Consider the following 27,639-nt stretch of genomic DNA (forward strand, 5'->3'; position numbering starts at 1 on the left):
GCATTTCAGAAAAGAAATAGTCTAATGGAAAAGAGTCTGGAGAGGTGCTGTGTCTGGAGGAAGAAATCTGAGCAATGACAGAAGAAACTGAAATATTTCATCCTGAAAATAAAATTCTAAGGGCATATGTAATAACTGGTCTCAATATCTAAGCATATCTAAAAGGTCATAACAGTTAGCTGACCTTTGAAGACAATAATTATCCGTGTTGGGAAGTTAGAGAAGGATGACAAAATGTACTTTGATCATCGTGTTATTTTCAAACCTTTTAAAGATTTTTATCGTGTCTATTTTAGAGTAAGATTGAGCTACTGGTTTAATCCTTGTTTGCAGAGCTAATTAAACTTGCTTTTATTTCTTTAAGATAGCATTAAGCTTAATAAGCTTATTCTAAACCAACTTTAGAAATTGTTCTGTTCTGATATTTGTTCTTCAAGGACCTATACATTTGCCTTGGTTTAGCAATGATTTTGTGCTTCCCCGAAGTTATACTGGCTATTTGTTGGAGACTACAACAAATACAGAATTGTGATGAACAATAATGATCAAATATGTAGTCTCAACGCTTCCAGCAAGTAAAAACCAGACAGTTATCTCAATAGCAGGAGCTATTGTGATACGGTGTTTTAATGCGGTGTCTTTCAATGGTTTCCTAAGGTAGATGTCCTCTGTCAAGATGCTAGCTTTATTAAAAGCAGAGTTGAGTGCTTGCTAGAGCTGTCAGTGGAGCCAGGCAGTGGTTGGTTGCTCAGATGATTTGACACTGCAGGCACCATTTCAGTGATTAGCCTGTCCTGCAAGCCCATCCCTGTTTGTGATTAAACTAAAGATTCTTGAAAACAGCAAGACCCAACATACTGAACTTTTTTTTTTTAATTTATTTTTTTAACATTACTTGCCCTTCCTTTTCTTGTTTCTTTCTTCATTTCTCCTTGCTGATTTACTGCTACTTATTTCTGTATGCTGAGGATTGGTTCCCTACTTCCTTCTGCATACTAATACTTCAACAAAGATTCTGTCAATCTCCTTTTTTCTGCTTGCATAGTCCCATAAAACATCTGGATGTAAAAGATAAGTCAGCTGCTTGCTGACTGGCTGGCTGCCCAAAATCAGTCTGAGATTCTGGCTGACCATGAAGCAGTTCATGTTTTTTGTTTATTGAGCATGTGAGATCTGTGAAGGCAGCGTAAGTATCTTGGGTTATTCAGTTGTATTTGTTTCAGAGACACTTCGGGAGGAATGGTTGGCTGTTCCTAGGAGGAGCTTTTTAATTATAGGAATACCATGGAGAGGAATTGCAGTAGAGAAAGATTTGAAGAGATGCAAATGGGGCAGTGCATTGCAGGCACTAGTTCAAATCCAAACAGGAATCTTCCTCTCAGGCATTTCTGTTGGGCTTGGAGGCAGAGTGTAAATGCTGAAGATCTCTTCCATAACGCTGTGATGGCTGGAGCGAAAAACCACAGGAGGAAAATGGAATTTTCTTCATTCAGCCAAAAGCATCATTACAATAATTTGAGCGGAATTAGGTACATGGAACAAGGAAAGCATGTAAGGCAGGAAATGCGGGTTTTCTTTAAACATTTGTACCTTTACTGAAACATTTAACTCCTCCCTGCCTCAGGGGGATGTATGTTGTGGACAGTAATGCAGTGTCTCACTGTGCTCATATATCCTCCGATAAAAGTTTCTTCTTTAAGGCATTTAGTGTTTCAGCATGGGGAAACCTTTTTTCATTCCAGTGTGAGTCCACATGGGCCATGAATGGAAACTGCTGAGAGTCTGAATTCATACTGGAACATGTGCCAAGGAAAAACATTACAGTGTAAAGAAATCTGTGTGTGCTACATGGAGTTGTGCATGTACAGCCAGCATATTTCTTATGAGAAGAGGTGTTTTTATTGGAGAACAGGGAAAATTGAGGCTTATTCATTCATGTTCTTTGAACAAGACTTTCGTATGGCTTTTTTTGTGGGTGTTTTTTTGTTTGTTTGTTTGTGTGTTTCTGTTTTTTTGGGGGGGGGTATTTTTTAGCAAAACAAAAAGATTGCATTATGTCTGCTTTTGAAAGAGAGGAGCACTAGGATGTTTTGCTTACAACAAAGCAAAGGTCTTTTGCATAGATCCACCGGTAAATATGGAGAAGGTTGCTTATTTAAATCCAGCTGCTGACTCTTTGATCTGTGAAAAACAATTTAATCCAAAGGATACTGACAGCTCAATCTCAGAGGTCTGTTTGCACACAGGCACAGTTATTTGATTTCTTTTTTAAGTAAACTGGCTTTTGTGTTTTGTGCTAGTGTCAGTTTCCATATTAGATTGAGCAATCATGTCAAGTACACTGCATTAGATTAATTGCTTAATTCTGGCATCTGAGGCTGTTGTAAGCCAAGTATTGGGAACACACAGATCACAGCCTCTGAGGCAGTGAGTGCACACTTTAGTTAGGGGCTTCACCTACAGTGTTTGGTGTGTGTTGCATCTCTGTGTACAACTTTTGGTGGGTGTATATCAAACCAGGTGAATCACAAAGCAAATAGCATGCAGCAATAAATTGCAAGATTTGATTGTTCTGTGTCATGTGTTCTGTGTCTCTGCTGAAAGAGGAGTTTTAATCTGTCTTGGGGTGCTGCGTTGAACTGGGCTTTATTTCCAGTTAGATCTATATACTGATCGTGCATAAAAGCATTTGCATTAAGAGATAGGGATGTGTATATACATAGGTACGTTAATTAAATCTCCTAGCTTTTGCATTTATTTGGGGTTATTGCATATGCAGCAGTCATTCTCATTTCATGCTGTAAACTGCAGCGCACGTATGAAGCAAAAGGATCTGGGAAATGAAACAGGATTTGGAGATTTTCTCTTGTTTGGCTTTCCTCCTGTTCAACAGTCTATCAAATGCAAGCTGCATACAATGAGACCTATTGTTTGTAATATCTGTAAAGTAAATCTTGAAGTACCATATGAAAGTTTTGAAGCTATAAACCGATATAATTTCCTGCTACAAACAACTGTAGGTAAAGAAAATGTGCATCTTCTCTTAATCCAGGAAGCCTTTACATCACGTAGTGCATCTTTGAAATCACACTTTATTTTGCAGTGTGTGAACCTCAAGGAAATATCTGAGAACATCTATTCCACAATTCAGTTGCAGAATTAACAGTGTCAGATCATTGCAAGCTGGAAAACACTTTTTAGTTAGATATAATTTGAGTCTATTTTTACGTGACAGTATGTGCTTTCCCAAGAAATTATTTATTGAAAATTCCTTAAGCATGTGAAAATCTGAGAATGAAGTTATTTTTGAAAGATAATCATTCTCTTTCATTGAAAAGCAGGTCCTTATGATTAAACCTATAGTCATTGAACGTGGCCTTGAATCTCAAATTAAAAAAAACAACCCAAAATTAAAACAACCAAAAAAACCCCACTCCAAATCCCCAAAGTAGTTATAACGTGCCAACAGCTTACATAGTGGTATAAGCTGTACTGCAGATACTCTCAAAACATGAAAGAGGAAGGAAGTGTGTTATAATGAATGTGGAAACCACCTTTTCTAACTAACTAGCAGGTAAATTTATTCTTTTGATTCTGTTTTTGTGTTGATATAGTTGTCAGTAAAGGATAAGCAGGTTACATGGCAAGTGTTGTGAAATCACATCTTTTCAGGAGCTCTGCCTTGTTTCTTCCTTAGAAATGGGTGTGGATTTTTCTTTTGGTGGGAACATTTTTTAAATGCAGTTGATTTTTGTAAAGGTGTGTGTAAAATGACTTCATGCTAGAACTTGTCAGAATTTGAATCCCTCTGTATTGGTTAACTGTGGTATACTGTTACAGATTATTTTGGCAAAAGGTTCTGTTTGCATTGCAAAACAGTAGGTGTTGAATTAGATTTGGACTGTTTTGCTCTCCACAAATGCACCTTTTTTTTTTTTTTTTTTTTTTGAGATAAGGGAATATCATAAATAGGTGCCAGCAAAATGTGGAAACTGAAAACAATTACTTTGCTGGTAGTACGAAAACTAAAAATGATGGTTTCATGACTCTCTTGGCTTCAAAATAGAATTAGACTGGAATTTATCTGTTTTCTGATAGCTACTTTGTGGCAAATACTGAATTTCTAGCTTCAGTAGTTGAGACCTGAAGGTGATCTTATTCTAAGAAAGCTGAAGATGTCAAGAAGATCTGTGGGCATGAAAGTCTAAATAATACAGAAATAAAATGTATGTGGCTTGAAGTCATTATATTTGAATAATTAAAAGGGACATTTTGCAGCCTATATCAGTGAGATAGTGTATTTTTCATAGATTTAACTGCAAAACTAATTGGAGATACAGCTGTGGTACTGTCTACATGAAGAGAATGTTAATATCTCCTCTGTAACTGAGCTCTCTCCTTTCAGTAGGCTCCTCCATATGTGGTCAGATTGACCTTTCTTTTGCTGGACATGCCTGAACAAGCAGCTTTCCGGCGTCTCCCTGCCTGTTCTCTACATTTATTTCTTTTCTTTTCCTCTCTAAATGTCTTTCCAAAATAGACTGTGTTTTCTTTCGAAATGCATTGAGGAACTGACCAGGGCCAAAATTACTTAGCAGAAAAGCAGAGGTGTGGTTTCGTCTGCGTTAACCCCTCTGGTTTCTCTGATGCCTTTCCATGGGCAATTGCCCAGTTAGTAATTACAGAGGAGTTGAGGGCATGAATCGTAAAGCTGTGAGAGGTGCAGGAGCTGTTAATCAAGTTCTGTCACCAATAGCAGTTTTGCTGCAGGAGCAGCCTTACGAGTCTGAAGCTTCTTGTATCTTCTGTGAATGTGACTTGTCTGCCAGTACAACCACGGTGTTCCTTTCCTATGCCCTTGCAGTGCTTTCCATGTGTCAGGCAGATGAGTTTCCCTCCAGTTGCCAGAGAAGGAATTAATGAAGCTTTTATGCACCATGAAGTTACAGGGTATTTCTGAGATGATTTTGTGTCATACTGAAGTGCTAGTGTGGACAGCTTCTGCCCAAAATAAACTAAGCTAGTTTAAAAGAATTTAAGCAACGTGGAGAACAACTTCAGTGAAGACTCTTGGGTACTTCAAAAATTCTGCTTCTAAATGCATGAAGTTAGCTTCTAAATTCTTTGAATAATAATAATAAAGATCTTTATTTGAAGGTCAGAGCTGTTAACGGCCATGAAAATGAACTGGACTTTAACATAATTTGTAAGTTTCTAATATTTTTAAATATGTTTTTGTTTTTAGAGTGCATCAGTCTGCTGTATCTGTGATCTACAATGAATGCCAAATCTGCAATCAGCAAAGAAATTTTTGCCCCACATGATGAAAGGATGCTGGGAGCAGTCCAAGTAAAAAGAAGAACAAAAAAAAAGATTCCTTTCCTAGCTACTGGGGGTCAGGGTGAATATTTAACATACATCTGCCTGTCAGGTAAGATTAATAATTTTGACATGCAGTTGCCTGTTCAGGTTTATTTTTGATTAGCTGATTAGATGTTATCTGCGGCCATAAGGAGCTGGGTGACTCAATAATGTAACCAGAGAATTACGGTGATTATATCATTAATCTTGAGAAGCCATGAGATCAATATTTATACCATATAATAAATTGAACAGGTGGTTTAATTGTTAAGAAAACCCTACGTTTTATCTCACAGCGTAGCTGCGGAGTTATGAACAAATAGCATATTTGGTAACAGTCTTTGCTTATTAAGGTTAAGGTCTTTCTTGGAGGGATGAACTTGACATTGTATTTCACTTTAATGTGCTGAACTTTCTGATTGAAGCAAATGTGTTCCTCTTCACATTTGCCTTTGTTACCAGCTCATTGGCTAGTTAGATACACAACTTTCAGCCAGAATATTTTCAGTTTGTTAAACAGAAAAGTGGTGCTGTGCATCAGTCTCCTGACTTTAAAAGCAGTGAAGATGGGCATATTTGGATTGAAGGAGAAAAGGATGTATACAGACATGTTTTGTGAGACATCATGGAGAACAGAGAGAAATTACATTTTTGTTGCTGATCTGTTCAGATGAAATTGAGCATCTCCAAGGTCAGACCAGCACTTGTGAGAGTCTGGATTTCAGGAATAGGGTAGGTGGTAGCTGTATGATAGTTTGCTTCATGTTTTTACCCTTTCTAATAAAAATAATAGTTCAGTTAATATGTTTTTAAGTGTATAAATCAAACCCATTGATTTGGAATAAATTAAACCCCTTAATTGTGGTTAACTATGGTATATATGTTTTTGGCAACCTTTTTTTAAAAAAAAAAATAAACTTTGTTTATTCTAGCAAAATTCACTGAAATTTAAGATTACATCTTAGTACAGTTGGAAAGCAGTTTGTGATCCTGATTTCCCTGTAGTTTATTCCTATGTTCAAGTGGAACAGAGTGGAATTCAGTTGCCAGGAGGTAGGCATTCAGTGAGGTTTTAGGTTTCCAGCCCTTCTTCCAGGTAGCTTTCAAGAAGGGCAGAAATCCCTTGCTCTATCTTCCAGCTGAGTGTGTGTGAACATCTGGTAGCTTAGGGTGATTCAGTCACTTAGTTTTTTACTCATATCACTTGTTCCTTTGAGTGTGTGTATCTTACTGGGAGTACAGCTAGTGGTCAGAGGAAGAAGTGCTCTGTGAATCTCAGAAGATTGCGGTTATTTTTGGACTAAATGGAACATAAGATTTCGTGGAGTCTTTACATTTCTTTTTCTTCTCTGAAAACTATATTAAAACTTACAAAACTTAGAAGTAAACCCTAGACACTCTACTGTTATAAGACACTACACACCTGCACAAAAAATGTACATCAGTTGAATGTTACCTAACAAAATGTTACTTCTATGCATATGTACAAATGCTTTTGTTAAAATAGCAGCTGCAAAGTAATTGCATGCGCATACTGAGGACAATGAGATGAAATGGAAGATTTCATTTCTAGTGGAGTGTTCTGCTTGTCATTCTCCCCATTTATAAAGCTTCAAGGAAAATTCAAAAAATTGGTTCACCTAGACTGTTTCCTAAACTTGTGGTTGGGATACTCTTCAGATGTAAAGAATGCGGGTTTTGGTCTTCTCAGGTTGCAGAGGAAACTGAGTCTAGGTCTCCCATCTTTTAAAGAAATGTTCAAGTTAGTAATCTTTTGAAGCAAAGCTCAAGTCTTCTTCCTTTGCCAATCAGTTCTGGTTTTTTTGGTCATCTTAATTTGTAGATCCATTCTTTTCTAGGGCCATTCAGTCAGTTTTGGAATACCCAGGTGTTTGATACCCGTCTTCGTGAGGAAAGGTTAAGAGGTGTGAGCTGTGCTTATAATTCTCTGTAGGCTAGCTCTATTCAATAGGTGGATTTTGGTTTTTAATTGCCATTCTGGGGAACCTAGCCCTCCTTCAGGTTCCCCACCCACATGTTGATATGTAGCAGCCAACATGGATATGAAGAGATTGAATGATCTTAGATGCATCTAATGTTTTTCTTCAACAGGATAACATACTTTGAGTAAGGAAGAAACATCAGATGCCCTGACTTCAGCAGAGCTTCTCACTGATGACAAGGAGAAGCGTTCAGGATCTAAATAAAACTGCTGCATGGTGGGCCCCAAAAAGCTGCAAATTGTGCTGAGAGAGCCCTCTTGCATGGCTTACTATTAGTGGAGTTTTGCAGTGATCTGCAACCGGTTGGTTTATATGTGTTTGTATTATGGAGTGTACAGTATGATTTGGTAATTTCAAGTAGACAAGTGACTAGGAAGGGGACTGTCTGTGTGATTGAGAGCAATATTAGAGTTCCAAATAACATGATCAGAAAGATGATGCGATACTCTAGGGTCAAATACAGAAGTTATTTTGTCAGGAACAATCAGTGACACAAAACTAATGTTTCTGCCACTGTGGGTAAAGGAAATTGTGACAATGATAAACTCTGGGGGTTTTGCTGTTCTTGATAGCTGTGAAACAATAATGGTTTTAGTTGCAGCAAGAAGTTGTGTTACAAATGAAGCAAAAGTTTTCCTCTAAAAGTTACAGTGGGATCACAGTTTAGCCATGTCCCCAAGTGGTGTAAGTTGAACTGTATTGGGAGTAATAGAATATACTTGATGACCTTCCACCTTTCTGTGATTCACTACAGTGAATGAGATACAGTGGTAGCTAGCTCTGGATTTATTTTCCATTTCAAGCAACATACGTGTTAATGCTGAGTGTTGCAACATTACCTTGGCAACATCTTCCAGCTTTTTACTCTTGTCCATTTTTCACAGGTTTACTGTGTATTAGGTAAACATGGTGATTGCAGTACCTTTGTGTTCTTAGTTTCCTTGGACTAACTCATTTTTGCCCTTGTTAAAAGAAATTTGTTCATTTACTGTTTAGAACTGAGTTTATCAGTTGAAAGAATACACATAGAAACTGACTTGTTATGGGACTTGTAAACATTTTGGGAATATATATTATCCTGTCTAGCAGTATCATTCAAGGTGTGGTACAGAAAATGAACCACCAGCCATTGTGATAGCTACTTTTACTTACTGCTTAGTTTGTAACTGACAGATTGCATGAATTGTTATAATCAGAGTTAAATGTTTTACTTCCTGTGTTGCATTGGAAATACATTATATCATAATTGTAGTCTGCATTTTTGTAAGCATGGATAGAGTTGCTGAGCAGGGACAATGCCCTTAGGACTCAGAGATAGATAGCTAAACATTAAAATAATAAAATATTGAACAGAACAAGATGGGTAAGGGAGGTTCCTCCTTAAAATTTGTGTCTGAAGTATGTACTGGATATTTTTGTTTGACAGTACTAAATGCTGAATTGGTTAGAAGGAAATAACTCACAAATACTCCTAAAAGGTGTACCTAAAGCCTGTCATCAGAAACTGAATACAGGGTGAGGTAAGAAAGCTGCTTGCCAAACTGGTGGAAACCAAGCACCTGGGGTGCTTGCAATGCTCTATCATGCTGTAGTGGTAGGGCTGACCAAGTTAGACTAGTAGCAGAGCCAAGAAAGATCTTGTGGGAGTTGAAGAGCAGCAAGAAAGGAGTAGACAGATGGGAAGCACAGAGGTGGGGTAGCTGTAGGCAGAACAGAGAAGATGAAAACTGTGATTTTAAATTTTTTTTTTTTTTTTTTAAATGTAGAAGAGGATTCAACACAGAGAAAAGACAAATTCAGAGCTGAAAGTGGATATTTATCACCTCCTCCACACTAGCAGACCTAGTGACAGTTACTAGATCAGATCTAAGTTTTAACTTTGTCACCATTGTCTTATATAATTGAAACATAATTGTTTAAAATAGTTCTTAGCCTTATTTAGAACTCTGAATTAAGTATAAAATACTTAAAAGTCAGTTCACAGAAATACAGGACATTGGCTATCTCTCCTGCTTGCTTGTGCAGAGTCCTGTGTGTATTTCCTTTGACACTGTATCATTATGGTGTTGTTTTTTTTTAAGTAACTTCTAATATTTTAAGTGTTTTAATCTGTTGTAGTGGGTTGGTAGTGTTCCAGTTTATACATATGGATGTGGCGTTGACCTTTCAGGACTAAAAATCTATTGCAGTTCAAGTGAACAGAAGGAACCAGATGGTTCCTTTTGAACCTCTATTCCTGTGTGTCATAACACTCAGCTTAGCTGTACTGCTCTTTTTAGCCCTGCTGAAAAGGTTGGGATTTAACTGTAAAGCTAAAGTTCCTTAAAACTGGGAGTGCAACTTTTCCCCCTGTGATTAGGACTTTAATAGGGTTATTTCTTTGCCATCTCCAGATTAAATTAACACACTGTCAGTTCAAGGCCTTTTTTGGATGGCTTTTATGCAAAAGTAGAATCTATCAAGAATCTTGATAGAAAAGCCAAAATAAAATGCAATGAAATAATAAGAAATAATATACAAAAATAAGATGTACATGCAGGTGGAGAGTGTGTTGGGCTTTTCTTTTTTAAAATTTAACCATATTGCCCATGTCACAGAGGTTTTTAAAAGATAGGCTTAGCAAGCGCTTTGCAGTTACCACAGTAGGTGGATCATTTTTATTCAGTTTTCATACAGTAACTGATTTACCCCAGAGGTAAGTAAACACAAGTGTTGTCAGCCTTTATGTGCTATTTTGTATATGTTTTATCCTGTTTTCTGTATTTCTTTTTATTGGTTTTTTTGTGTGTGTGTGTGTTTTTAGGTCATAAAATATGGAAAACAGTTCTCTGGGTGTGTACAGTGCACTGTCTGTGTAATACTTAATTGATAATTGGCACTTGTAGAACACATTTGAATACTGAATTTTAGCCCTCACCGTGGTTCAGTCTTGAAAAATCAGGTTTCCTCTTCTGGTGGAATACTTCATCACTGAAGAAGCTTTGCAGGAAACCTGCTGAAATACATAAGGTTTTCAGTGAAATTTAAGGGCATGTATGAGGATTCCTTAAAGTGAGTCAGAAGGCTGTGACAAACATTAAAAGGATCAAGAAATGTGTCCTTTTTAGTATGTTAGGTTTTGCCTTGAAACTTTAAAAGTTTAGAAGGTAGAGTGGGCTCATTCTGCTTTTTTTTTTTTTTTTTTGCTTTCTTTTGCTCCATTAATTTAGAAAAAAAAAATTTGGTCATTCTAATGCTTATGTGTTCTACTTCTGGATGAGATAATGTCTTCCTGTGGTTATATACATGGCAGATTACTCTGTTTGCTTTACCACTGAGTGTGTTAGGCCTGTGCTCATCTTTGTTGATTAGCAAAGTTATTTCCAGCGACAATATCAGAATCAAAAATTGCATCTTAGCTGCTATCCTCAGGGCCTGTAGAAAGCGTGGAAGCAGTTGTTTCCAGCAGTGCTGGTTGGTTTTAACTGGCTGTGCTCCTACCTACTTCCTGTTGTGGCTTGAAAGACTGACAGCACAGGCAAGGGTAAGGCTTGCCTCAGAAACAGCTTCACTGTTGTATCACCGCTGAGTGAATCTGCCATGATGTTGATGTTTTGGGTGCTCATATTAAACTGTCAAAATATTGCCTTCATCTGCTCATAGCAAGATATTTTGATACTGAATACAGTTCTTAACCAAGCCTCTTTCCCCTTCTTTATCAGAATGTTTTGTCTTTGAAATGTATTTCTGTTATTTTAACTCCATAGTTCTCAAAAGGTGTTTTAGAAGTCAAAATGTCACTTGCTCTTAATGATAATAAATGCCAAATTTAATTCTATAAAATGAATTAAATATCTGAGTTAGAAAAGCTGGTGGCTTTTGGGTGAGAGACAGATTCACCTTCTGTTCTTCATTATTGATCTTTTTCTATTTATTGAAATAGAAGAGGGGAAATAATGAACTTCTTTGGCACATAGCTTACATTTATTGATTGTATTCAGAATAATACCCTTAATATATGTTGATTCTCTGATCCTTGACTCTGAGTTGTGCAACTTAATGTAACCAGTCTTTTTTTTCCACAGGATTTTTGTGTAGGAGGGAATCTTGTTACAGCAAAACTACAGAATTGCGTATTTGAAGGCATCTATTCTAAGATTAGTGTGATTTTCTTTTTTCTTAAAGCACAGAAGGAATGTATGTGTACTCCCGTGTATCCTCCCAACATATTACTTGATCTAGTTTGCATACGGGAAATATCTAAATTACAGGGTGAGGGTGTGCAGTTATGTGGCTGCTATTTAGGGGTTTTTGGTTTGTTGGTTTTTTTTTTTTTTCCCTGCCCTTAAAATGGAATTGTAGAGGATTGATAACACTTAATAGTTAACTATTGAACGTCACTTTTAGTATTGTAAAATGATGCATTCATCAGGGAACTTGTGATACTAATATTGCATTTGGTTTTACTCAGAATTGAGCTTTTGAAATTGCATTTACCTCCACCTCAAGCACACAGGGACTCACAGTATCACAGTATGTTAGAGATTGGAAGGGACCTCAAAAGATCATCTAGTCCAATCCCCCTGCCGGAGCAGGAACACCTAGATACGGTTACACAGGAACGTGTCCAGGCGGGTCTTGAATGTCTCCAAAGAAGGAGATTCCACAACCTCCCTGGGCAGCCTGTTCCAGTGTTCCATCACTCCTTAGAAAGATTTCTAAAATCCCAAATGAGATTATCTTGGAAAAATAAGAAAGGAAAAAACATGAGAAAAACAAAACCATAGGCAACTTGATGGGGAAAAGTAAGGTGCTGGATGTGTTTATTTAGTCAGATGTAGTTTTGCAGTAATTAAAAGGGGTAAGTTTACTATTGATGTTATAAGTCTTTATGCCTAAAACAGGTCAGCTGCAAAGCTGCGTGTTGGAAGATGTATACTGGAAGCTGTACGTTGCCCCATTCATCATAAAGGAAGCTTGATGAGATTATTCTTAGATGGAATTTGTAGTCATTTCCATGGTGATATCAAAAAATTCCTGTGAAGGCTTACACAAAGTAGTTTAGGTTGCAGAATTCCTTTCCCATCTCCATGGTCAGAGGAGGATGGTGGCTCTGTAGTGCTTTATCCATTTGTTGCTGGGTAGGTTTGTATTCCTCAAGAGCTGGCAACTGCTTCCTTCAGTGAGTACAGCATATTTCATTGCAGTGTTTTGCTCAGAACATGGCAGATGCTTGCATCAAATTTAATGCCAGGTTAAAATGTTTGAATGTCATGCTGGCTTTGGAAGCAGTTTGTTCATTCTTTGTTCAAGTGAGGCTTGGCAGGGCTTCATGCTATCTCATATGTGATAAAAATGCAGGGCTAGGAATATAGATATGCTAAACAGTGCTGCATAGTAATTGTTCCTTCAAGTTAAAGTACAGCAACCATGCACCTAAGTGCTAGCTTTGGTGGAAACCATTCTGGTTGTACTGTAGCAGTTAAAACTGGCTTGTTTTGCTTTGTGGTAGGGTTAATTTTGATCCATTTTCTCAGTTTTCATGGTGCTGAAGAGTGGCATTTATGTAATTCCCTGACTCGGTGCGCTATGGAGAGGTGAACTTCAATCATACTGGGCAGAAAACATCTGGATTTTTACCTTGCTGCAGCACTTCAGAAAGCATTTCTGTCAATTCTGTGTATCTCTGCTCTTAGTAATTGGATCAGCTTGGGAAGAAAACCAGAAGTGTGCTCTCTGCCTGACCAGTGGTTGGTATGTTACAGACTCTAAACATCAGATTAAAATCTTGTCCTTTTATAGTACACTAAGCTGTGGGAGTCAAATCCTGTAAGTTTTCATCCTACTTCTGACTTTTGGAATTTGTAATATCAAATCATTTGCAGTGTGGAGAAGCATGTAAGAAGTACTTAATAAAGGAATTGCTAAGCTGATTAAAATATTACTTCAAGCTTCCCTATCATTAGGTAGGTTTTATTGTTGCCATGACAAAGAAAAAGGTGAGTAATGCAGTCCAAAACTCTAAATATTTTCTGTTCATGAGTTTAAACTGTAAATAATCTTTTTAAAGTGAGTTAAATGGAAAAAACAGACCAGAACTGATGCCTGATCTTCTGCTGTGATTTGCTTATAACCTCCAGTTTATCCAGGTTGCTCCCGCTGGAGCTCAGATACCAGTCAAGTAACATGCCACCTATAAAATACAGTAGGAAGTTCTGTCTGATTTTTTTGCCTCATTGGTATAGTATCTGGTCAGTCTTAACTGTAGCAATAAAAACAAGCTCATGGTCTCATGCATGCATGTGTATATATGCTGCTACAATTGTTCTGCATTTACAGCAGGCAGTGTTTTTTTACTCCAGCCTACTTACATTAAGATTTTTATATAACTTGGTTTTTATAGTCTGAGTATGCATATCCTAACAAGAAGGAAAAAACATATGAAGGGTGGGGAGGCTGAGAGAATATAAACTATGCAAGTTTTGTTGGCCTTGTATCAGGGAGGAGCCTACCCATTTGTCCAAGTTAAAACAATCTCTAGTAACTGTTTAGCTGGAACAACTTCATAGAGAAAGTCTGGCACACCCTGTCAGCTGCTGTTCTGCTGTGTTCATTAGAGCTCAGCAGCACACAGTAACATTCACTAACTGATGGAGTTAAAGCCATGCTGCAGCTCAAACTCTCAAACATCGGTATTTTGAGGAAAACTTAATTTAGGTGGAATTTCTAGGAGGTGTTTCTGTGGTAGGTGTATAATACTGTGGAATGTGTGCATTGGGCAGTGAAATTTCTTAGGCAGATTTATCCCCTAAGATGGCTATTGGAAAATTGCTGTAAGCATGTAAGTGTCCTTCCCTGTTGTCATCTCAGATGTCTTCAGGGGACAGACTCAGCTGGAAGGGAAGCTGCAACATAAACTTCTTGCTGGATGAAATAACTAGTAAATGCTTTTTGTGGAGAATATGATACCAGTCCCTGCTGTGTTAATTTTCTTAGGTCTCTGCCTTTTGTCACTCTTCATGGAACACAGTAGTACTGGCAGGAGCAGTTTTCTGTGACTGGATCAATGGCTTGGAAGAGAGACTTGAACTTTAGAACTATTAAAAGAATACTCTCTTACTTCTAGCAAGAGAAGCATTTGCACAAAGCATTTAAAGCATTTACACAAAGTATGTTTTCTCTTGAGGTGAAAATTGAAGCCTAAATAAACAAAGCTTTCAACCTCCAGTCGTTGTGCTTGTTCACCTGCATTAATGACAGATTCCCAAAGAAATCTCAAGTGTTCAAATGTCTGGAATATCTGAAGTTGTCTAAAATACTGATAAGATTTTTGGCAGCTGAAATTTGTTAGATTTACTTGGAAACAACTAGATGTAGGTAGAGAACTTTTTTTTTAGATGTTCTGGAATAATTTGTTTTCTGTTTATTTTTGTATTCAGATGTCATGTTTTCTGTTAAGAATAGCTTTCTTAAATTTAGAATTCAGATTCAGAATACAATTACACACAAACCATCCTTCAGCTTTACCAGCATAGGAGGGAATGCTGGTTGTTCACTCAGTGTTCAATCTGTAGTGGAAGATAGCTGGGAAGCAAAAGAACAAACATCATTTTCAACTGTGGAGAACTTAAAAATGGAAGAGATTTAGAGATGCTTTGAAATTTGTATAATTTTTAACCAAAAGCGAGGTTGGTTTGTTTTCTAGCTAGAAACTGAGGTAGCATAGTAAAACATTTTTGTGTTAATGTCAGATAACTTTTTCTTCTTGTCCAGGAGAAAGGGTCAGGATAGAAAGAGCAAGAATGGAAAGAATCACTGTGTGTAACTACAGAAGCTGGTAGAACTACAGACTGCCTTGAGTCTGATGTATTAGAACATGATGTTGCCATCTTGTAAGATAGGTCTTTTAATCCATACGGAGATACTGTGGCGGTTTTGTGATCCAGGTGGGGAGAAATACCGTAGATTTCCTCGAAGGCCCTAATTGCCTTTAAAATGTGACAAAAAAAAGTCTTTGTTTCGTCATATTTCAGATCTTACATTACATTAATGATAGAATGGCTGAACAGCTCAGGTTGGAGGGGGCCTTGAATGTTCATCTGGTCCAACCTTTACCCTTTAAATGATATATTCAAAAATAGTGGGGCAGTGGTGTCAGGCAGGTTTCATTCAGGCAGAATTATTCAGAGCAGCAGTCTGAATAATTAACAGTAGAATTATTGTCAAGAATTGGTCTTTGGACTGTGATATCAGTAATCTGAGGTGCACTTTTGCTTTGGACTCAAAATCTAGAGAAGTGGATAAAATCTCTTGGAAGTTAACTTGTATTTGACTTTCTGCAGCTCTGCTTTTCCTCTTGCAAGCATTTGTCAATAACCTATGGTTTCAGTATGTTTCAGCTCACTCTTGGTCATGTTCTTAATAGGGGTCATAAAGAGTTCTCACCTCTCTGCTTACTGTGGACCTGTTCAAGCAGTGATTCTTTGCATTTGCTCTTTTCTCTCTTAGAAATACCTACACGATTTAGGGAGATCAGTGTGATTCCACCATGTCTTTTGCCTCTGCATGTATAAAATGCCTTGAAATGCTGGAATAAAATGCTTGGAATGCCCTTTATATTTTTTTTTTTTCTGCCTGTAAGTAACTTATTTTAAAACAAATCTGTTGTGGACAGCTTCTTTAAGTCTTCCTTTCTTATTTGTGGAAGTTTTACTTTGTCAATGTTTCTATTTATTACTTTTAATAATCTCCTTATGGCTAATTAAATTGATCTGTTCTGCAACTATTGGTTATTGCTTCTTGCCATATCAGCTGTTTTCTGTCATCTGATTGTCTCTGTGATTCTATCAGGACTGTGATTCTATCCCACCTTCTTGGAGAAATTTCAGTCACTAAACACTGTTACTTTACTTCAAGTTAATTCTTGTTTTAATTTTGCGTACTTCCTTCCTGAATGTGAATATTCACTAGTAACAAGCCATTGTCAGCTTGCCGCTATTTCTGCTTAATTCAGTTTCCAGCTGTCCAGCTCTACGCAAGAATCTACCCTTTTATTTTAACAAATAAACCATAACACTCTTCTTCCTTTGTCAGCCAGTGCTTATGACAACCTCTTCCATTCCTAATGCAGACTAGTAATGTTGCTGATTGTCTACTAACCTGATGTGATTATCCCATCCCTTTCTACCTTCTTGCTCTTTTTAAGCAGTCCGTTCTCAGGCTTTTCCATCTTACAGTCAAGCTCTTCAATTCCCAATACCTCAGAAATATGTTGGACCATATTTTTGTTTTGTTTTGCGTTTCTCTTTCCCTTTGTTTCTAGAATCCTGCTGCAGCTGTAAACCCAGGCTTCCGCTATGCTGTTTCCGTTAAAATTTGATATCCTATCACTTGGCTGTGTGCCCTGCTCAGAAGATATCGTTGAGTGCAAAGATTCCTATTTGTTATTCTCCCTTACGCTTTGCTTACAGCCGCATTGGATGTTTGCTGTTTCCGATGGGTTTTGTGAACTCCATGTTTTGTTAGTGAGTGTCTGTTGGGAGATCAAATGGTATCATTCAGCTGATTTGTGTAATATTTGATCAAAGCAGTTCTAGCACTTGCTTATCAGCTGCGTACAGGGGTCGTATAGCAGAAGGGCAGAGAAAGTGTTCATGAAATATTATTTGGGGATTTTTTTTGGCCACAGAACCAGGTTTTAAAACTATTTGGAAAATTAAGACGTGCACAGAATAGCAAAGAAATAGAAATGAGTATTAGAGCAGCCTTGTAGGTCTATATTTTTGGCTGTGAATAAGCGGTCATTAGGACAGGTTTGTGGGGATGGATCATTAGAAGCTGTGTTACATTCTCTGAAGCATTGGGATTCAGCTCTAAACTTCTGCTATACCTAGTTGTGCCCTGGCTTCCTTTTCACCTGTTAACTGCTTTTCCGCTTCACATTTTGGCAGTTGCTCATGCTGCATTTTTTTTAATGTGTTCATCTCAACACAATTTACAGCTTCTTCCTGTCTTCTTACACAGTGATCTCTATAAATACTATCATGTATGCATGTAAAAAGTAGTATATTGTATTCTCCACGTGTTGAGGTTTCTGTGAACATCACAGATGGGAGGAATACAACACATCCATCCTTATGTTTTAAAATTAGCTTTAGGCCTAGCTCCTCGATTTGTTGCGAGTTGCCTCACAGCGTATCTTGTGTGGAGAAAAGAATGTGGATAAAAATTGACTAATATGGTGACATAATCTTTTTCATAAAATGCTTTATCTCTGCTAATGTGACATGTTAATAACACAGTTCATCAAACATCTGTATGTGTATAGAAAATAGAATAAAAGAAATGCAAATTCTTTGGGCCTTAAAGTGCTGTCTAAGCAGACAGCTTCTCTTTAATCATAACAGGAATGCATCAATTTGAGGGCTGATTCAAAATTCTTTTTTTTTTCCTAAGTATAGAAATGGTTTTTAAAGGGTAGGGTTTGTTTCATTTTGAGCATAATACGAATATTCCAAGAACTAGATGGAATTGATATTCAATAAATTCTGGAAACTCAATATAATATAAGCACATGCAACTTTGTGAGGCTGTGTCTTGACTATGTGCTTTATCTGTCAAAGCAATGTGACTCGTACTACGCATAGAATTTCCTAGAATAGGAGTAACTTGACTGACATGTCCTTTATTTTAAGATTTTTTTTTACTGAACCAGTAGTTTTGTAATCTAGTTATCGATATTCTTGAAACAAAGGCAGTTACCACCAAGTTGCTAAGTCACTATATCTTGTATAGGGGGTAATTAGTACTGTAAAGAAAAGGGGTAGACTGCCCACTTCTTAGTTTAATACCAGAAACATTAGAATTCTTGTCTGACTTTCCAGGTTCATTTTTTGACACTGGTGTGGCTGCATCACATTAGTTTTATCTTACAGGATAGCAAGTACCAAAGGTATGTTAAAAGAACCCCTGAATCATAATATGGCTGATTGCAGGATTATTTTTCTACAAGGAATGCTATTTCCTTGTTACCTGAAACTTTTGCTAGTGGTTTTTTGTGGGTTTGGTTGGTTGGTTGTTTGTTTTTTTTTAAAAGCAGATGGAAGAAGGATCTTTGAGGTACAGGTGACAGTGAGTCTCAGGGGACAACTGGTGCTGTACTGTGCAAGCTGTTCACTTCAGTGTGCAGCTTTCATCATGAAAAAGGTGGCAGCTGTGCAATTGCTCTGTTCACATCCACTGTGGGGCCAGATTTTTACATGCAGTATTGTCAGCCACAGAAGGGTGAGGCTCAGAACCTCTGGGCACGCTTTCATAGATTTTGTATTTTAGCTAATAGTATTTCTAGTCATTTTATTGAAACATGAATCTGTTACAGTAAAATAATATTTCAATAAAATAATATTCAAAAGGAATAGCAGGTGTAAAGTAAAACTCACCACAAGGAAAATAATTTACTGGAAGTGATGATGGCTGCCAAACATCACAAATGTAGTTAAGCAATGCATCAAGATAATGGTTTTGGATATTTCAAATACTGTGAGGGTCTGCAGGTTTTTCTTCGCCACTGTAATATGGTATGAAAAGAACAAACAATAGAAGTAATTAATTATTTGCATTCCCTTTGGTATTGTCCATAATGAATTAAAAAATCAGACCGAGGCAGGTGAAGCTAAACTTAGTATATCAATGCATGTAAAATGTGTGTTGTTATGGCCTAGAATTTGGAAGGGATCATAATATTTGAGTAATAATATGTGTATTATCCCTTTCCACCTGTGCATCTTTGGGATTGTTTTGTTGCTCAGAAATGCAGAAAATGCCCTAAAAATGACTTGGTTATCTTCCCCCTATCATTCGTGTTGTACCAGTATGTGCTTAACATACAGTTAATAACAGTATTGATAACTTACAGAGAATTTAATGTTTCCATCTAGGTTCGGTGTGTCTGTTGGTTGTGATGCAGTGTCCAACCAAGTTGGTGAGGTGTCAGGAACCATAACCCAGGCAAGTTAGGAATGAAGCGGGGGAAGGAAAGATAGAGAAAAGGCTTAGTTTTATGTGCAGCTTTCTGAAAGTACAGGTAATCTATATAATTAGGCAGATACTACCATATCCTGTTTAGCCAAGTCTTACTTTATTTTATAGCTGATACACAGTTTGTTCAGAACCTTGTTACCCAGTTGGGTAGGTGTCTGTTATGCCTGACCTGGTGTTGAATTGTGTTTGAGCTTGGTTATTAGTGTTCCCCTCGGAGTGCTAATCTCATATTTGTTAGGTGAGTTTGTTTGTAGCAGTGTTTTGTTAGGTTTGTGGTTTGTTTATTTATTTTTTATTTGTTTGTTTATTTTCCTAGGTAAGACATTAATATTTATTCTAGGAAACTCTGTCTTAATCGTACGAACATTTTGATGTACTCCTGGAGAACGGAAGTTTACATTTTTCCAGCAGAAATTCCTAGTCACAAGACTACTGAACCACTGCAGCACCCAAATAATTGGGCTGTTCAGTATACTCTGACATATGTCTGAAAGACCTTCCTTTGAAAGGTGTTTATCATGTAAGGTCCTGCTGTTCAAATTCCTATTTGACTATAACTTCAGAACTCTTTACTTGCCATTTTAGATTATATATGAACACTAAAAAAAAAACCCGGACCTCAAGCCCTAACTCCTGGTAGCCAGAACCTTCATCTGTGATAACAATATTATACTTGTGGTCCTTTAATGTTAAATCATTCATCATCAAGATCTCGTTACATAATCTGTAACCTCAGTCTACAGATTAGCATTGTTTATCGTAATGCAATAATAAAACTTAATAATTTCCTACTTGTGCATTGCTGCATTTTTTTAACTCTGCAGGGTGTTCCACACCCTTGGCTGTGTCTTGTCTGTGTTATGGATTCCAAAGATTCCCTGCTGGTAACATCTGTTTAGGTTTTCAAGATGCAGCTACTTCTTATGTTATTAAATCCTTTTCGTTACATATCCTATATAGAAGGAAAAATACAATTAGGTTAAACAACAATGGCAAGATGACTAAGTGCAGTCTGGGGCTATATAGCTGCAGTTTGTGTGGTATAGTGCGGTGTGTTGTGTTCAGTCTTAAAAGTTCAACATCATTAATAGACAAAGCGTTCACTATGAATTTGCTGTATAATTTTTAAAATTAAACTTAAAGATGGGCTTCATGGGATGGTATAATGAATTAGTAGAAGGCTGGGATTCCTATTAGTATACTGATTTGTATACTACATTGGCAAAAGGAAACTCCCCCCCCCCCCAACTCCTACCTGTAATACCATGCTTTTTCCAATCTGTTGAGATACGACCCTTTCTGAGAATTCTTCACCATGAAAGTTGGGCTGCACTGCATATGTGGAAGGTCATGGAATTACGGGAACTCTTAAGGAGATACTGAGGTGGTTGATTTTTCTCCAACAGCTACAAGCAAGGGGAGGGGGGACGTCAGCCAGCCAAGTATCTGTTTTTGTTCCAGGTACTTGAACTAGCTGATGTCATTCCAGGCCATGGGCTTCTGAATCCATGTTTGTTTGCTCCACCGAGATAAGTATGTGCAGCTCTGATAGCTCTTTATCCTTCATAGAGAAGAAGTACTTGAGTGAGATTTTTGTGGTATTGAGGAGGACTCCAAGCAATCTTAAGCAGAATTCCTAGGAGGTGTTTCTAAATGGGATTTCCAGATAAATATGTGTGAAAGCATAAGCACTGCAACTCCTGATGTTATTTTTATATGTATATATTTATTGCAAAAGTAGCTGTTTAATCTCTTTCTCAGGGAAATGTATTTATTTGGCAGTATCAGGTGAGTTGGGGAGAATGTATGAGATTATTATTTTTTGTGTCACGTTCTATTCCTTGTATCTCATGGTGGGATTTAATTAAAAAAATGCTTCGTCTTAAGCAAAAGTACTGCATCAGATAGGATGACTTTTCCTGGGTTTTTATTGAAGTGTGATGCTAATGTGTGTGTGGTCCATGGGCAGGGAAGAAAGCTATGTATCTTGAAGGTCTTTTATTCCTGTGTGGCTGACCTTTCTTCAAGGTCTCTTTAAAATGAAATTAGTAGCTCTTATGCCTGGACAATTTGACAAACACAGAAGGGTGGACAAGCTTCTGCCCGCTTTTTAGTTTACTTTTTAAATGCGTGTTCTGTGTTGGTGATGTAGGTGTGAAACGTCACTTTGGCTGATGATGCATTTTGGCTCTCCTTAAGAGAAATTGATATGGTTCAATTATTTTTTTTTTTAAGTAATATGATCCTAGTTATTGTCTTAGTTTTGCTGGTCATATTCAATACCTAATAATCTGAGGTATGGTCTGGCCTAACTCAGCGCATAAAGTACAAGTTAATCAGACATTCCTTTCAGATATAATTAAAACTGAGGCCTAACTATTCCATGGTGTTCTCCAGTAATCTTTGAGCATTCGTAAACTACTGGGATGCTTCTTTAACCAGTCAGTTAATCAGTACTGTAATTCTTAATGTTTCATGCTATTGAGTTTGACTGGGGAGAGTGAAATATTAAGATAAAGCTGTTTGAATGGGGTAGGGCTGCTAAGCTCCCTTCCTCTGTAATTTTAGTCTTTGCATCCTTTCAATATGAATGTTTTTGCTTTCTTTCCCTGAAGTTGTCATTTCTTTAGCTGTTCTGGATCATATTCAACTTGTGTTGGCATTCTTTGCAATTATACCACATTCAGTAAATCTCTGACAAAGCTAAATTGACTTTTGAAGAGCCTTGTGAAGGCCTCATTACCATCAGTTTCTGTCCTGACATGTTAATAGGGACACATCCCTTCACTTCCAGCAGTGCCAAATAATTAATTACTTGAATACCTGTCCCTGTGCAGTATAAATTTTATAGAATAGTGCTTATTTCTTTTAGTTTCAAATATCATACTCTTTACTGCTGTGATAGAGTAGCTCTGTAGAAACCTGTAACTGGGATGCAGATGTGTCTGCTTAAGAACTCCTAAACTGGCTGATACAGCAACATACTGCTTTTACACAGCTGGCAAAAACTTTTTTAGTTTTGTGGATAATCTTGTGAATTTGAGATTCTAGTACATGTTAAGAGCAAACCATTTCAGTATTCTCAGGCTTGGGAGAAGGACTGAAAGATTCAGTGATTTACATGAACTAGAGGAGGACCAGGAGGATGATCAGGGGACTGGAGTACCTCCTGTATGAAAACAGGCTGGGAAAGTTGGGGCTGTTCAGCCTGGAGAAGGCTGCGTGGAGACTTCATAGCAGCCTTCCAGTGTCTGAAGGGGACTTGTAAGGATGCTGGGGATGGACTCTTTGTTAGGGACTGTAGTGATAGGACAAGGGGTAATGGCCACCTGTGCTTGCTTCCACCTTTTATAAGCCCTTTTTTTTTCCCCTCTAAGTTTCCTCAGCAACTCCTTATCCATCCAAGGAGGTCTCCTGGCCCTCCTGCTGTGCTTCCTTCTAGTTGGGATGTAACACTCCTGAGCTTGTAGGAGGTGATCCTTGAATATCAACAAGCAGTCCTGGGCCCCCTGCCCTCTAGGGCTTTATCCCATGGAACCTTACTCAGCAGGTTCCTGAAGAGGCCAGAGTCTGCTCTCTTGAAGTCCATGGCAGTGAGCTTGCTGCATGCTCTTCTCACTGTCCTGAGGATCTTGAACTTGACCATTACATGATCAGCACAATCAAGGCTGCCCTGGAGTATCACATTTCCAGCCAGCCCTTCCCTGTTGGTGGGCGTGAGGTCAAACATGGCACCTCTCCTTGTCAGCTCCTCTGTTACTTGCAGAAGGAATTTGTTTCTTTTATTTATTTATTTCAAGTGGGAAGGAAAATAGCTTTGGCTTTAGTAAAGCATCCTACCTTAACAGCAGAACGCTATTCTGAGCGAATGTAAATTGAGAAGGTGGTGTTTGCAACAGGTCGCTAACTAGGAATAATTACTGCATGGAAAAGGTAATGGAAACGGACATCTGTGAAAGAAACATTTATCGTGAAGAGTATTGGCCTGTAGGGTGGTGTGGTGGTTTTTTCTGTCCCTTCTCATTTGTCTTTTAAGGTGCTGTGTCTGACTGCTACTATTAATGTGTACTTTAATTAAGCTATTGAATAGTGGTATACTTTGAAATCTTGTGTTTGTTTTCTAGGAGATTTCTTTGGTATTATTTTCTCTTAAATTTCACTCTGAAGCAGCATAATTAATGCAATGGTGCCTTTTTTTTTTAAGTTTCAACAGAGGCTTAGGGCTTGGAGATTTCCAACTGATTTTACAACTTGGTTTTAGTGGGAGGCAGGGTCATATCTGCAGGAATTATGGTAGTTGTTGGCAATATGCTGTTGCAGATTCTTCAAAGAAGTAGTGAAAGTGAATGTTTACAGCAGGAAGCAAATCCTGCATGTTTCTTGGTTTGTTGGTTTGTTTGTTTGTTTGTTTGTTGTTGTGATGGTTTGTGGTATTTTTTCATTGTTGTTTGTTTGGGTTTTTTGTTGTTTTGTTTTTGTTTTTTGTTTTTGTGAAACTTAAAACTGATTTTAAATGCTCAGAAAACTTCCAAGTACCCAGGTTTTTGCATTTTCATGTCAAACACTTTTTTATATTTAAGTTTTGTTTCCAGCTTATAACCCTATGTTGAAGTTTATTTACTCAACAATATTCTCTTATGTAAAATAAAGTTTTTTTTGAATAGGGTTTGTGTTTTCAGGGACTGATATGTGAAAATTAATACGTTTATTTGTTTTACTGCTTCTGTGGAAAAGCAATGTGTTTCCACTAAGACAGCGGCTTGGAGCTGTTTTCCGCCTGAAACATCAGCCATGGGCATGGAGCTCTGATACAGTTTTGTCTTGATGGCTGGGGGATGGCTGGCTGTGAAATGGGCGGAAGAGAACCATTAAAGGAAAATAGATAGTGCTTAAGTTTCTTGCATTCTCCTTTTATCTTGGGTTAAGAAGGTTGTCATACGTTGTTGCAGCGTTCTGATATGAAAGGAGGAAAGGGAAGAGTTACAAGTCTTTTTAGACAGCAGTGGTGTGTAATACAAATGTGTAGACAAATTTGGTAGACAGCACTGGTGTGTAATACAAATGTGAGGTTAAGCATTGAGAAACAGTGATATATAGTCTGGAGTCCTGAAATTCCTGGCCCCACATGAAGCTGTGTAGAGCTGAGCCCAGTAAAGTAAATAATCTTTGATTTGATATTAAAGAGACTTTTATGTGCTTAAACCAATATGCTTTAGACTCTTACAGTGTTGTTTTTCACTGCTCAGCATCTTACTTTATTTGAGTCCTTTAAGGACTCCACAGAAAAGTAGCTGAAAAATAGTTCTTACAGTATTCCTTGCCCTCTCCAGAATTCAACTTAAGCATTTGGTAACTTGCAAAGAAGCATGGTTCAACAGGTTCGGATTTTATTCTGTAAGTAGGTTTGGATTGAATAGTTTAGTCAGTGCTCATCTGTAAGGAAGAGCTAGTTTGCCCATGAGTGATTAGTCTGTAACAGTGATATTGACAAGGATCCATCTAGCAGCAGTTTCTTTGATACAGGCCAATAATTTGTTCTAGAAGAGCAAATACAGGGAAAGCACAAACACATCAGTATTCTCATTAATGTATTTTCTGTCTCATTCTAAAATCTTAGACTTACTGAATCTAGTACTGGATCTTTATACTTACATACTTTGTATGTTTTTTATGCTCTTTTTGCAAGCTTATCTAAAATTAATGTTTAAAGTCATCTAGATTTTCTAGTGTTTCGTGAGTTTTCTCATTGCAAAATTTCCTTGCACAATCTCGGATCATTCTTGTCATGTTACTCTAGGTTTTCTTTGGTTTGTAGTTCAGCTGCAGTGCTACTGAACACATACATGGGTATCTCAATTATACTGTTAATATCTTAAGTAAAATATATTTAAATCTAAAAATAGTTATAGAATATAGAAACATACTGTGTTATAATAATAAGATGTGTATTTAGTAAATTCGTATTACTCTTGTGAGTTGGAACTTAACCTTGTAATAATGATTTAAGATAAAGTCTTAGGTGATGGTTATTTAATCCTCAATTTCTCTATTTTACTATCAGCTAATATTATATTTTGTTGAAGTGGTCGGTGATTCCTTTTAAGATTGATGATAGCACAGTCATTACAAACCTTTTGTTACATTTCTTGGGTTTAGTATTTCTGGATTTGCTTCTTAACTTTAAATTTTGAGTAGTTCTATTGATTCATTACTGTGATACTAACAATGTCTTGTCCAAAAAATGCTCAGCAGTACAGCTAGTTTCCAAGCTAGAAAAATCACTCTTAAGTCTGTAAAATCATCTCTCTATGACAAAAAGATACTGTGCAAGAGTATTTGTTAAAACAAATCATTCTTTTTAGCTAGGCAAGAGTGGTCTTAATACTGTCGGACAGAGAAAAGAAGCCTCTGATGGAGATTAAGCAGCCCTAATAAATTCTTTAACCATGGCGAGGAAAAGTGCCAATAAAGAAATTTTAAATTCTTTATAGTCGGAAAGAACCTTAAAGGACGTTATACAGAGAATATGGGAGAAGATGTGTTTCAGGAAGATATAAGATGTAGTTTTGCCTAATTCTTGACATAATTTCAAAAACATATATCCTGGCTAAAACAGGGAAAATAAGCCAAACAACAAATAGAGATGGCTGTGGTAAGGGGGAGAACAGTTTAGAACCTCTTTATTAGAAATATCCTTTCTGTGGCTTTCATATGAAATAGCTATTCTCTGAAATAAGTCCTCATTCAACTTATTAAGTGGCATTTAGGCATTAAAAAATCGTAGAAATAGACTCTTATGGAAAAAGTCTTCTGCTTGTAATGCTTACCTTTATTTACTAATCTTCCTGTTAATGTTCTCCAGGCCCCCTCATTTTAATATGAGGATTATTAATAAAGGTAAGAAACAACCAGCTGGAACCACTAGTGATACAGAAGTTGTTTCTCTTGCTTTGACAGAACTTCGTTGTTGTCCTCTTGCTTTTTAAATCTATAAAATATTTGATCTTAAGTCCTCAGTACAGACAGTCATCAAAGGATTAGTATTCATTTGCATCACCTGATGAGTGGACTTAAAGGCCATGTGTTGAAATTGAAGCTGGACTGGGACTTATACCCTCTTGACAGCTTGTTGATCAGACTGCATTGTACACCACAGTCCGTGGAGAGGGACTTGATTCTTCTGTCTTTAGTAAGTGATAAAGTTCTCAGTAAAATAGGGTGTCTTTTGGTATGTTAATAGATGGATATACCAAATGCTTACGTCATGGTATTTTAATTCTTTAAATCACTGTTTTGAAATTACCGAAGCTTTTTTTCACTAACAGAAATGTTTCTGAGTAATGTAAATTGATTGAAATCAGTGGACAAAGCTGTGGAAGCTTGAGTTTAGTGACAAAAAACAGTTATGTTTTAGGGGGATTTTTTTTTTCTCTCTCTTTCAGAATTTTTGACCCACATTTTTTTGGTCAGCTCTCATCATACAATTTCTGAACATCACATTAAAAATGCATAATTACAGTTCAACGACAGGCATAGCTACTGTTCTGATTCTTAATGCTTTTAGACAAAGTCAGTACCTGTAAATTGTGTTCTGATTTTTCTGATTTCAGTACTTGGTTCATACTGGTACCATATGGCAAATGTTATTTCAAAGGATGTTGTGCAGTAACTTATTTTTTCCTAACATAAACTTAAGATCTGTATCACTAATTGATTTACTAGTAAATCTTTCCTAATTGGCAGTGTAAATACGTAAAGTTACTGATCAGAGACAAAGGAAATGGTAGCAATTTACTTTATGATGCTGGCATTGGAAAGGCTATTTTTAGACTGTTGGAAGAGTCTAAAAAACGGGAAGACAAGATAATTTTCTATGCTTGTACACTTGCAAGTATGTCTGAAGTACAGAGATTCACCACAAAGAAGTGTAGAATGAGGTAAAATCTGTGAGTATCTTGTAATATATATTCTTAATTTATTTAGTATATGCAGAAATACTTCAGGGAATATCTTAGTGAGGGGCTTGATGTAACTTTTGATCAATGCTCAGATTTTACTTTCTGAATTGCTAAAGCTGAATAGAAGTGCATGTGTTGCAATGATACTGATTTGCTTTGTGATTGTATCCCTCAGGACACTTTTTTAATGCAGCTATTAATTTACAAATGGAACTGCTTTATAATTATAATATTTACAACAGAATTTTTAATTGGACTTTTTTATTTTCAAAAGGAAAATTATTAGCCTTTGAGAAGAA

The 27,639-nt window shown here is 37.1% G+C and overlaps 1 protein-coding gene across 2 annotated transcripts in view; it reads left to right on the top strand.

Moving 5' to 3' along the window:
• The first annotated feature begins 5,245 nt into the window (after positions 1 to 5,245).
• STXBP6 (syntaxin binding protein 6) overlaps positions 5,246 to 27,639 on the top strand; it is a 77,949-nt gene continuing 55,555 nt past the window's right edge. For both annotated transcript variants that reach the window (XM_061367666.1, XM_061367667.1), the window contains exon 1: positions 5,246 to 5,431. In XM_061367666.1, coding sequence (XP_061223650.1) covers positions 5,278 to 5,431 — 154 coding nt within the window. In that variant the 5' untranslated portion in view covers positions 5,246 to 5,277. The remainder of the gene's footprint in view (positions 5,432 to 27,639) is intronic.

This window comes from Neopsephotus bourkii, unplaced genomic scaffold, assembly GCF_033783945.1.
Source record: "Neopsephotus bourkii isolate Nb327-2 ecotype Australia unplaced genomic scaffold, CSIRO-AGI_Nbou_v1 NB_1388, whole genome shotgun sequence".
In the NCBI taxonomy this organism is placed as follows: domain Eukaryota; kingdom Metazoa; phylum Chordata; class Aves; order Psittaciformes; family Psittacidae; genus Neopsephotus; species Neopsephotus bourkii.